Source organism: Prunus avium, chromosome 8, assembly GCF_965620075.1.
Source record: "Prunus avium chromosome 8, drPruAviu1.hap1.1, whole genome shotgun sequence".
Lineage (NCBI taxonomy): Eukaryota > Viridiplantae > Streptophyta > Magnoliopsida > Rosales > Rosaceae > Prunus > Prunus avium.
The window spans coordinates 3,908,863-3,920,565 of record NC_142291.1 but is presented as its reverse complement, the minus strand read 5'-3'; the positions used below and the strand labels follow the sequence as shown (position 1 = coordinate 3,920,565).

General features: G+C 35.8%; 2 protein-coding genes across 15 annotated transcripts; both read right to left on the bottom strand.

The window, feature by feature from the left end:
• LOC148291160 (uncharacterized) lies at nt 1-3,116 on the bottom strand. The gene has a single exon (XM_088245010.1). It carries the CDS (start codon nt 1,146-1,148, stop codon nt 81-83), a length of 1,068 nt encoding a protein of 355 aa, XP_088101136.1. The 5' UTR covers nt 1,149-3,116; the 3' UTR covers nt 1-80.
• Nucleotides 3,117-4,788: 1,672 nt separating this feature from the next.
• Nucleotides 4,789-11,703, bottom strand: LOC110773052 (TMV resistance protein N-like). Of its 14 annotated transcripts, none has more exons than XM_088245002.1 (10): nt 11,028-11,703; nt 10,379-10,888; nt 9,196-10,291; nt 8,706-8,981; nt 7,766-8,578; nt 6,773-7,668; nt 6,237-6,586; nt 5,774-5,962; nt 5,088-5,237; nt 4,789-4,979 (listed from the first exon to the last, which is right to left on the bottom strand). In XM_088245002.1, exons 2-6 carry the CDS (start codon nt 10,870-10,872, stop codon nt 6,778-6,780), a joined length of 3,570 nt encoding a protein of 1,189 aa, XP_088101128.1. In that variant the 5' UTR covers nt 10,873-10,888; nt 11,028-11,703; the 3' UTR covers nt 4,789-4,979; nt 5,088-5,237; nt 5,774-5,962; nt 6,237-6,586; nt 6,773-6,777. The 14 variants fall into 14 exon arrangements, with proteins under 14 accessions (XP_088101128.1, XP_088101130.1, XP_088101132.1 ...); XM_088245004.1 differs by having other exon boundaries at nt 5,088-5,207; XM_088245006.1 differs by having other exon boundaries at nt 5,088-5,203.

Sequence of the window (11,703 nt, the reverse complement as noted above, 5' to 3'; positions counted from 1 at the left end):
ACAGGAATTAAAATCAGCTCAAACGCGCTCAAACAACATAAAGCGAAGAAAAATAAAAAATAAAAAAAAATTCAACAAAATTAATTGGGGAGTATCCCATCACTAATCATAGGATCAAAAGATTTGCCATCAGTATCAACAAAGAAGTCTGAGACATCAAGGTGAGTTGCATCCACTGGTTCTAACTCTGTTGGATCAGCATCCATCCAATATGTCTCAACCTTTTTTCCTTTGCCCTTGATTGAGGCTTGGTAAAGATCAACCAAATGTTTTGGTGTGCGGCATACACGTGCCCAATGCCCATTTGTACCACACCTATGACATGCTTCCTCAATCACCCTGTCAACTGAAGGTTGGGAGCCATTTGCCTTGTCTTGTTTGTTCCACTTCTGGTGGTTATGAGATGCTTGGGTATTTCTTGGGCCCAAGCGGTGGCTATTACTATTTTGGACTTGACCATTACGGGTACCCCTACCACGACCACGTCCTCGACGACGGTCGCCATGTGATGAGGTAGCATATGCCTCATGAGATGGTGCCAAGGCAGCATTCACTTCATGGAATGGTGCAGATCCAGTTGGACAGGACTGATGGTTCTGCATCAGAAGCTCATTATTCTGTTCAGCTAGAAGTAGACAAGATATGAGGTCTGAATACTTCTGGAAACCTCGTTCTCGATATTGTTGTTGCAAAACCACATTGGAGGCATGAAATGTGGTGAAAGTTTTCTCCAATAGGTCTGCATCAGTTATATTTTCTCCACAAAGTCGTAACTTAGAGCTAATTCTGAACAGAGCAGAATTATAGTCAGCCACTGATTTGAAATCTTGTAGACGCAAGTGCATCCAATCATGGCGAGCCTTAGGAAGAATAATTGTCCTCTGATGGTCATATCTTTCCTTGAGATTTCCCCAAAGGGCCAACGGATCCTTGACAATAAGGTATTCACACTTCAAGCCTTCATGTATGTGGCGTCTGAGAAAAATCATGGCTTTCGCTCGATCCACAGAGGATGCCTCATTGCCTTCCTTAATGGTTTCCCCTAGGTTCATAGCCTCAAGATGAACCTCAGCATCATTGATCCATGAAAGGTAGTTCTTTCCGGAGATGTCAAGTGCAACAAATTCGAGCTTTGCCAAGTTCGACATTTTCTATATAAAAGAAAATGGAATGTATTAGAGCTCAAGAAAATTGTTGATATAGTAAACATAAATATAATCACCAAAACTTCTGGTTTGGGATGTTTAGACAATTTAGATTGAGGAACTTTATGCCTTCAATTATTTTGAATCACAGAAACTTAGGTTCTGATTTGATAAAGGAACTTCATGTCCTTATCCATTATGAGGATCGAGGAACTTCAGGTCCTGATCTCTTGTTAATAAAAAAACTCATCATAATATATTGTGTTTAAATAAGATAAATTAAAAACTTAAAAGGAGAAGAGAAAGAAAGAATAATAATAATAATAATAATAATGATAATTGCATACTACTCGTGTTATTAGCTACAACATGCATGTCAACAAGTTTTCAATGAATAGTGGTCATATAACAATAACAACAACAACAACAAAAACTACATGTTCATGCATTCATTGGGGGATACTCTCGGCAATTTAAATCATGTCAAAAACATGATTTCACAAAAAAAATAGCCATCATCGAGTTTTGTATATAAAAGAAAAAATATATATATATATATGGATTAACTAAGCTATAGAGAAGAACATTACCAAGAGCTTTCGTGCTGATAACGTGTTATGAAACTAGAGAATATGTAGGGAGAAATAAGAGGAAGAAAGAGACAGTATAATTTGCTCAAATCAACTTGTCTTTCATTCATATTTGGTGCCACTATTTATAGGAGCAGAGATACCTGAATCACCTACCACCCATAATTGATAGGTTACAAATACATTGGTTGGTAGAGTACAAATACATTGGTTGGTAGAGTACAAATACATTGGTAGGTTACATGTATATAATGATGGATATTATTGTGGGCATCCATAACCTATAAACCCATAACGTATGGATTTATAACAGACAATGAGTTTATAGGATTTTATCTTGTATTTTTCTGATTTTTAATTTATTTATTGTGGATTTTAGAAGTTAAATAATAGGGAAATAATATGAAATAGGTGAGATTGACATGTGTCAACTTCTTAAGGCATCTCCATCAGCTTTCAGAGCCCTATCAGATTATGACACGTGCCCCAGTCTTGTTATTTTTTGTTTTTATCTTAAACAATGCATAACAAATTAAATAAAAATCACAAAAAATACACTGAAAATTGCTACAAAGAAACAATAGTGTATTGGACAGAATGTTTTGATTTGTCTATAAAGAAAGTTAAGTTTTTATTATTGCTTTGTATTTTTATAATTTATAATTATATTTTTGGAGCTTTAAAGAGAAGAGAATATCACAAGGAGTTTATAGGAATTATCCATGTATTTTTGGGATTATTTATTTACTTATGATGTCATTTCGTGTAATTTATTGTGTTATAGAAGTAAACAATTCCTAAGAAATTAAATTAAAATCAGAAAAATACACCAAAAATTGCTACATGCTCCTTACAACATAGCCTTTAATTATGGAGATCTAAATTTATGATTCCAAATATTTGAGTTAATGGTAATCAATGGATTAAAGAAACAAGATTATAGGGTGGTATAATGTTTTGATTTGTCTATGAATAAAATTGGGTTTTTGTTATTACTTTTTATTTTTATGATTCAAAATTAGATTTTGGGAGTTGAAAGGTGAATAAAATGTTACAAGGAATTCCTAGGAATTTTGGTGTATTTTTCTAATTTTCAATTTATTTATTATGAATTTTAGAAGTTAAATTGTTGGGAAATAATAAGAAATATAAACTATTTGACATGTGTTAGCTTTTTAAAGGCTTTCTGTCAGTATTTATGACATGTGGCCGTATAATATGGTGACATGTGTCCTTTTCTTGTTATTTATTATTTTTATCTTAAACAATTCATAAAAATGAAATTTTTAAAAAATTGTTATTTATTATTTTTATCTTAAAGAATTCATAAAATTATTTTCGCGTGAGCGCCTTTTTTTTCACAAAATTTTCATTTCGCGGTTTTATTCCTTCGAAATTGCTCTCTCTCTCTCTCTCTCTCGTCCCTAACCAAACCACAAACCCTCTCTCTCTCTTTCGCCCTCTCTGACCCCAAATTCTCTCCCTCCCTCTCCAACCCAAACCCTCCATCGTTGAAAACCTAAGGCCCTCTATCACTGTGTCTCCTTCTGCGTGTCTCTCTCACCATCTCCGTCTCCCTCTCACGGTCTCACCAGTCACCACCACCGCCTCCCTCTCGCATCCGCTGTCTGTATCAAGGTATCATCTCCCTTTTTCCTTTATGTTTCAATTTTATTAATGCGTTTGTGATTTTGTTTTGCTGTTTCAATTTCTATATTTATTTGTGGTATTGGATTTTTATTTTTGATTTCAGATTTGATTGGAGGTGTTGAAATTGAATTGTGGTGTTGGATTTGTGATTTTGTAAGTGTATTGCTGTTAGATTCGTTCCTTTGGAAGAGCCTCTGAAGTAAGATTATTACAAAAAGGGATTGACAGATTGACAGACCCAATACAAGATTTCTGGTTTTGTTTATGTTAATTCATGTTTTTGAATATGCATACTACAGGGGAACATCGGTTGATGAGTATATGAGGCATTGTGGGTCTTTAAAACCTTAAAGACATATTTTAGGAAATAAAAACTCAATGGCTCTAAACGAATGCCCACTTGGAAATTCTTTACCTCCAAAGACAATAATTTACTTAAAAGATGGTGAGCATGATTGGTGACTAACAAATTAGGCCTAATATGATAGTTAAAGATGGTTTATGCTTGAAAAGGACTCTGTTTTTATGTCTTTTGACTTTCTGATTTTCTGCTTTCTGTTTATCAGTTGTGGTAGCTTGGTTTGTTTTTTTTCCCCTTCTCTGTTGGCTTGGGTTGCTCTTCTGTTTACATGGGGCTGTTTGGGGCAATTGGGTTGTATCTGTTTCATAATTTTTTTCTCAAATTTAACTTCTTCTCTTACTGTTGTTCATCCTCAAACTTAGAGAAAGAAAAGAATTGGTTGGTTGGTTGTATTGAGTTTCATTGATTCGGGGGCTTTAAATATATGAGCTACTGTTAGTTTTTAAGAACTAGAGTTGCCGTATTGATAAGTTTTTAACACTTGTGGTTTTATAAATTTGGTACTAAATTTGATTTTTCTATCATATGTGCTTCTGGTTTTTTTAAGAATACATGTTTCTGTTTTTTTTATTACAAGAATATATGTTTCTGTTTTGTTTGCTTTCAAAAATGTGCTTTTAGTTTTATGCAAGTGGACTAAACTTGGTTACCAGGATAGTTTTATGCAAGATGATGCATATATTATTTATAACAGAATTTGTGGGAAAATGATTAAACTTAATTCCCAACCAATTATATATCAGACAAATTAATGGATAGTTTCTCGTCTTTGTGATGGTTGGTTTGCTTGCTAGCTAGCAACAGTAGCTCTGAAATTTCTCCTAATAACAATCAAAAGAAAATGATAGCTCCAAAATGTTTTCCCTAGCGTGAAAATGTCATCCTCTCCACTTTTGTGAAAATTTGAGTATATTCTTATGACCAGATTGAATTCATAACTCCAATTCTCCGAATATTTTATTCAACATACAACTAGCACTACCAAATTCTACTAAACTTATTGTGATGTTAATGAACCTCTCATGAATTTCATTCTGTTGCATAATTTGAAACTGAAGAGATGATATATAAGAGAAGTTTGCATAATTGAATAAGAGATTGCACAAACTGTCAAAGATATGATCAATGAAACAGACAAGGGAGGAATTCCGACAAAGCAATTGATCGGTTTTAGATCAGATCAATGCCAATGTTTACACGTCTGATTGAGAATTCTTGTTGGCTTATTCCATCCTGCACACAAAAGAATAAAGCAGTTTAAATAGTCACATAACTTGTGTCAATAAAAACCAGGTAGGTCTAATGCGCCTGTAGATTTTGAAGTGAAAATTTCATGTGAACCTGGCCAATAAGCACGCAAATACTTTCGATCATTTCGAGTTGCACATTAGCAGTGTGCCCAGTATCGGCCGTGACATCAAGAACCCAAATTTCAGTTGACTACAGGACACAATTGGCTGGCTTCAACAACACTAGTCTTGTTAGTATGTACTTGAATGCAGAAACAAAAAAAAGTTACAGTATGTCCTGTTTATTTGCATCATATTAAATCTTGCATGTACATACTTTTGCAACGGAAAAAAAAAGTAGCAAGATAAATTTTCCTCCTCTCCTACCTAATATCATTGAAACTTATTGGAAGACATATCATTGGAACAAACAAAACAAACAACCAGACTCTATCTTAAGATAAATGAGATTATGGAAGACATTAACTTGATTGCTGAAAGTAACTACATAATGATTTGCAGTATGTTAACAGATACTTTGCTCAAATGCTATATAATATGCAGCAACATGAGTTAATTAACCTGATTAATTAATGCTATGCAGTGGTTAACAAAGAAATGTTCTTTCTCAGATGCATAGAAGCTCATGTTATCAACCAAGATGACAAATGTATATGAGAGAGAGAGAGAGAGAGAGAGAGAGAGAGAGAGCAGAGGAATTATAATCGAAGATATGAATCAAATGATAAAAGTATGGCTAGAAAAGAAAATGCAGGGAGACAGATGGTGGTGACTTACTAATAATATCAATTGTGAGAGCACCGCTATTGGCCTTTCAAGTATTGAGGTGCAGATATTTGAGGAGGAGGAGTTTTTAACGAAGTTAGCAAAAATTTATCTCCTCTTTTCAACAATAGTGAAAAATAAGAGGGGGCAAGGCCTAAGTATCAAATCAAAGTGGTTACCCTCCAACTCAAAAGTCCCCTGCTGTAGTTGAAAATTTTCATAAAAAGTGCAGTTACTAAGAAGAGGGAGAGAATCTTTACAAGTTGAGAGAAATTCAGATTTGCTCCTAAAACAAAACAAGGAATAGAGCCAAATATAAAAACAGTGGGAGAACCAAATGAAGGAGCAATAGGTGAAAAACAAAACTTAAAGCAACATAAGGCCAAAAGAATGAAGCACAAGCAGTGGAACAGGCAATAGTACCTCGACAATCCAAAAAAAATGAAAAGTAGAATCAGCAAAAGCAGCAACTCACATTGAATTGAAATGCAGCAGCTGTGATGCCTCTTGCTTTGAAATTGAGGAATCATAGGTCAGTCCCAAACACATCGATCTTTTTTCTTTTTCTGGGCCGAGCTTCGTCAACAAAATCATCATCATCATTTAATTCATCTTGGTCTACCTCTTCGGAAAGAGCATAGGTATTGCAGAAGAGAGATTTTTGGTGAGAGCTACCACTTCCACTAGGACTAGCCTCCTCGTCATCGTGGTGTTGTTGACCTTGTGCGTCAGCTGATTTGGTAGGAGAAGTAGTAGTGCTCTTGATGATGGATTTGTTCATCATCATCTGGATATAATACGCAGCGACATGAGTTAATCAATGCTCTGCAGTAGTTAACAAAGAAATGTTCCTTCTCAGATGCATATAATATCTAGCTCATGTTATCGACCAATATGACAGAGAGAGACAGAGATGGGAGGAATTATCATCAAAGAAACAATAAGTGATGAATCTAATGATAAATGTACCGCCAGAAAACCTTTTTTGTAAGACAGATGGAGGTAACTTACTACTATCAATTGTGAGAAGAGCGTTTTTGGCCTTTCAAGTATTTATGTGCAGACATTTGAGGAGGAGGAGTTTTTAACAAAGCTAGCAAAAATTTAGCTCCTCTTTTAAGAATGACAGTTTTTATTAAACCTTGCAATAATAACTCAAAATATGAGGGTGCAAGGCCTAAGTAAAAAATCAAAGTGGTTACTCTCCAAATCAAAAGTCCCATGCACCCCCATTTTTTGGTATTGTTGAAAGATTTCATAAAAACTGCAGTTGTTAAAAAGAGGGAGAAAATCTTTACAAGTTTTGTTAAAAACCCTTTGGAAAGAGCATAGGTATTGCAGAAGAGAGATTTTTGGTGAGAGCTACCACTTCCACTGGGACCAGCGTCCTCGTCATCGTGGCGTTGTTGACCTTGTGCATCAGCTGATTTGGTAGGACAAGTAGTAGTGCTCTTGATGATGGATTTCTTCATCATCATCTGGTTGAGTTGTTCCACATCTTGCTCGTGTACCAAACGAAACCCACACTTCTTCACACTCGCACAAGATTTTTCCTGGCCTTGAGAACAATAATAAGTTGTGAACAAAAGCTTTATCTCACCGCATATCTTCTGAAATTGTTTACGAGATACACAAATTACCCAAAGGTGATCTGACACAACATCGCCTATTTTAAAAATGTTTGAAAATAATTCAGGTCGCAGTGGGGAACAGCTAATTATAAAACGTTGAAATTCGGAATGATGAGCCGGAACTTCAAACACAGCACATAAAGCAATTCCGATCCACGTGGTACATGAATCCAAAGGTAGCTCCACAGTTAGGGAATCTCCCAAACTTTGATTACTGAACCACTCTGGAATTTTCCTTCCAGGAGTTGAAATTTCAAATGGAAACTGAGGGATTACCTGTACCATATACATAGATATATATGAGGTAAGTTGTAATTATTATTATAGCAAACAACAAAAGAGAGAGAGAGAGAGAGAGAGAGAGAGAGAGAACCTGAAGGTATCGCTGTAGCATTTTCAGTATTATACTATCGCAGCCTTCATTGTCAACCAATACAAAGCAATTGGCACAATTAAACCTAGGAAAATGCATTACTCTGTTTATATCCACTAATGACGAAAGATGTGGTAACATTTTTAAGGAAGTACAGCCGGCTATGCGTATATCCACTAACCGGATAAGCTTAGAAAGATCTGGCAATTGTTCAAGACTTAGGCACCTCTTCACTTTAAGTACTTGAAGCTTAGAAAGACATCCAATGCTTGCAGGAAGGCTAACAAAATTGTTTCCACTAAGCATTAATTGTTCTAAAGAGGGCAAGCAGCCAATATCACTGGGAAGATCCCCTTCACAAAGTCCACAATTACTCAGATTCAAATAGTACAAAGACAATAAACCATCTAACGAACTTAACACAAAACCATTTCTGTTTTGATATAAACCAGAAAGGCCCCACCAAAACCTTGATTTCTTAGGCTGTGATCCATTTCCACGTAAGGATAGCTTGAAAAGATTTTTCAAACCAACAACAGAACGTGGCAGCTGTCTCATAGAAGTTCCTTTCAATTCAAGAAATTCAAGAGACTCCATCTCCCCCAACTTCTCTGGGAGTTTGTCAATTTTTGAGCACAAATCAAGATTCAAGTATATAAGACATTTGAGATCTACAATTGACGAGTGAATCTCAACCAAATTCGTACAACTTTCCAAATACAACTCCTCAAGATTCGGAATGCCACTGAAATCCGGGGTTGTGGTCAAGTTTTCAGAGCAAAAAAGGTCCATTTTTTTCAAGTTGGGCAAGTCCTGTACAATTCATAAACAACGGTAGAATAGATAATTAGCTCAGATTTATTTTAATTTTTAAAACAAAATATTTAAAATAATTATAAAAAAACTAATTTCTAGAATGGCATATGGTCACTACTCTTACCATTCTTCCATCCCAAAGCCGAACAAGTTTGTTCTTAGGCATCTCAAGTTCAATAAGGAAATTCGGTTGAAAACCTGATGGCAGAAACTTGGAAGGATACGAACTCCATTTGATACTTCTCAAGGAATTAGGAAGAATTCTTGGGCTTGAAGAAATGATCACATTGTTAAATTCAAGAACTTTCAGGTTACGCATCTTAGAGAAGGCTTCACAATTCCAATCCGCCTTTTCAAGTGTGGCCATGCGTAATCTGATGCCTTTAATTTTGTCCGTTGCCTATAATTAAGAATAGTAAAAGAAAAGTTAATTCCACATTTAAGTCTAATAATGTGTTAAAGAGAAATCATATATCTTCCAAAACTATCTTTATATAACTTCTTATCATATTGTTTATGAATATATCAAAGATATCATTAATTAAGTTTAATAGTGTGTTAAAAGACAAAACATAAATCTTCCAAGACTCGGTATCTTTTATAAAACTTCTTACCGTATTGTTTATGAATACACGAGAGATATCATCATGATTGCACAACCGACTTCGTCTACCAGGCTCATCAGGACACTCTCGACGAACAATTTCCAATGCCATTTCTTGTATCAAATCATGCATCTCAACATTCCTATTTGATATAGTTAAGAGTGATTTCTGAACGAGATCATTTATCCCAACACAACCACATAGGCCACAACTGTCTAGTATTTTAATTACTTCCCCCTTTTCCTTCCCTGTATGGAAAAATGCAACATCAAGAAGTATATCCTTGTTCATCTCATCTAGTCCATCATAACTTATTTTGAGCAAATCAATAATTTCTGACTTAGGAATTTTCCGCAGCTTATCCAATTCACTTTTCCATTGATCTTGATCTCTCTTATACACTAAGCATCCCAAAAGTTTAAGAGCTAGTGGAAGGCCTCTGGCATAATTTACAAAACCCTTGGACAATTCCAAGAAACCTTCCTCAGGCTCATTTTTTTTAAAGGCATTCCGACTAAAGAGCTCAAGAGCATCATCATCACCTAACGCCTCCACCTTATGTGATATATGCATATCATGTTGATCTAGCAACCGTTTATCTCTAGTTGTAATAATGATTATACTCCCCTTACCAAACCAATCCTTTTCACCAGCCAACTTTTCAAGTTGGCTTGATTCACTCACATCATCAAGAATGAGAAGAACCTTTTTATTATACAAGCAATTCTTAATGACAGAGGTTCCCCACTGTTCATCCCAAACTTGAGTAAATTGATCCTTTAAGATTGGGGAAAGAAGTTGTCTTTGTAGCTTAACAAGCTTCCCACGTTGAGAAACTTCTCTAACATTAGCAAGAAAGCAGCTAACGTCAAAATGAATAGAAATGCTATCATAAACTAGCTGAGCAATGGTTGTTTTGCCAATTCCGCCCATCCCCCATATCCCTATAAAGCGAACATCATCCGTAGGATGAGCTGAAAGCAAATCTACTTGCTCACGTATAAACTTCATTCCCACCAACTCTGTGGAATCTAACAATTTGAATCTGTGATGCACTTTCACCCACACCCAGTTAACAATCTTTTCAACAAGCTTTCTTTCACACCTACAAAGAGGAAAAGTAAAACGATCATGAAGTCTAAAATATAAGACCTACATGTAACAAGATATGATGGCTTACGAAAAAACTTACTCATTCTTTGAATCAAACCCAGATAAATTGGCCACTTCAGTTAAAGCAGCTCTCCAGCGCTTCACCTTATCGATGTCTTCCGTAAACCTTTCCACGTGCTCAGCGAAGGCGTCCGCAAAACTGCCGCTTTGTTTTCTCACATGGGAGGGATCCACATTATAAAACACTGGCAGAACGGTGCTCTTGGATTTCATGCATTGGAGAATCTTTGTAAGTTCATCCAAGCACCAGGAAGAAGATGCATAATTTGGCGATAGAACAACGATTGCAAGCCTTGATTCTTCGATTGCATTGAAGAGCTCTGAAGAAATAGGTGTCCCTCTTTCAAGCTTAGGATCGTCCTTGAATGTTTTAATGCCCCTGAGCTGCAATTCGTGGTATAAATGGGATACAAAGCTCAGTCGAGTGTCCTCGCCCCTGAAACTCAAAAACACATCGTGGTTCCATTCAGATGAAGGACGAAAGGCAGAGGCTGTTTGGGTGCTCAATTCCATTGGCAATCTGCTGCTCCTGCAAACACTACTCAATTAAAGATTCAAAAATCCAAACACTCCATGAAATAAATACAAAGACTATGATAAATGGCTTGAAAAATGAAAAATATATCGTGAAGTAGAAACTGCATATGCTTTAGCTTAATTAATGTTACCTGAACAAAGCAGATATGGAAATGTAGACGAAGCAAGCCAACCAAAACTCACAAAAAATACAACTTCTCAAGATCAGCCAAGAAACCAACAAGAAGAAACAAAGCTAGCAGCCTCAGAAAAGAGAGAGACTTGGAAACCGTGTACAGGCGAGCACACGGTTTTACTTTTCAGCTATCTCCAACGTCACCAATGGGAGTCATTTCTCTTTTCTTTTCTTTTTTCTTTTTTCTTTTTTCAGCTATCTCAAGCAAAAATGGAATCGAAACCGGTACTGTTCACCGGTCCGATTTGGATTTTAACAAAAATGCCAAAGAAAACCGAACCAATCCGGTCCAGTTTAAGTCCGGTTCGGTTCCGGTTTTTCATGCTTTGAACCGGCTCTTTGGCCTAACTGACATTTTTACACAAAGCAATGTGAATCGCCAAATCCATGCAAGAAAACCATATCTGAATCTTACAAGATACCAAAAAAACCTATCTAGAAAACAGATCCAATCGATGCACCAAAGGAGAGTAAGAAACAAAAAGACATATCAGACAAAGAGGAGAGGAGAAAAGAGAAGAAGAAATAAAGATCTAGTAAGAAATAAAATAAAGAAAATAATAGAAAGAGAGGAAGAAATAATCAATGAGAAAGAATAAATGAGATGAGAGGAGATAAAAGAAAGAATCGGA

What these genes read in the sequence shown, in the direction of transcription:
- LOC148291160 (XM_088245010.1), bottom strand. Translation starts at nt 1,148, where the DNA reads ATGTCGAACTTGGCAAAGCTCGAATTTGTTGCACTTGACATCTCCGGA.
- LOC110773052 (XM_088245000.1), bottom strand. Translation starts at nt 10,872, where the DNA reads ATGGAATTGAGCACCCAAACAGCCTCTGCCTTTCGTCCTTCATCTGAA. An exon ending in GTGTATTCATAAACAATACG is followed by an intron (nt 8,982 to 9,195) that starts GTAAGAAGTTTT and finishes TCTTAATTATAG; the next exon opens with GCAACGGACAAAATTAAAGG. An exon ending in TGCTACAGCGATACCTTCAG is followed by an intron (nt 7,669 to 7,765) that starts GTTCTCTCTCTC and finishes TATATGGTACAG; the next exon opens with GTAATCCCTCAGTTTCCATT.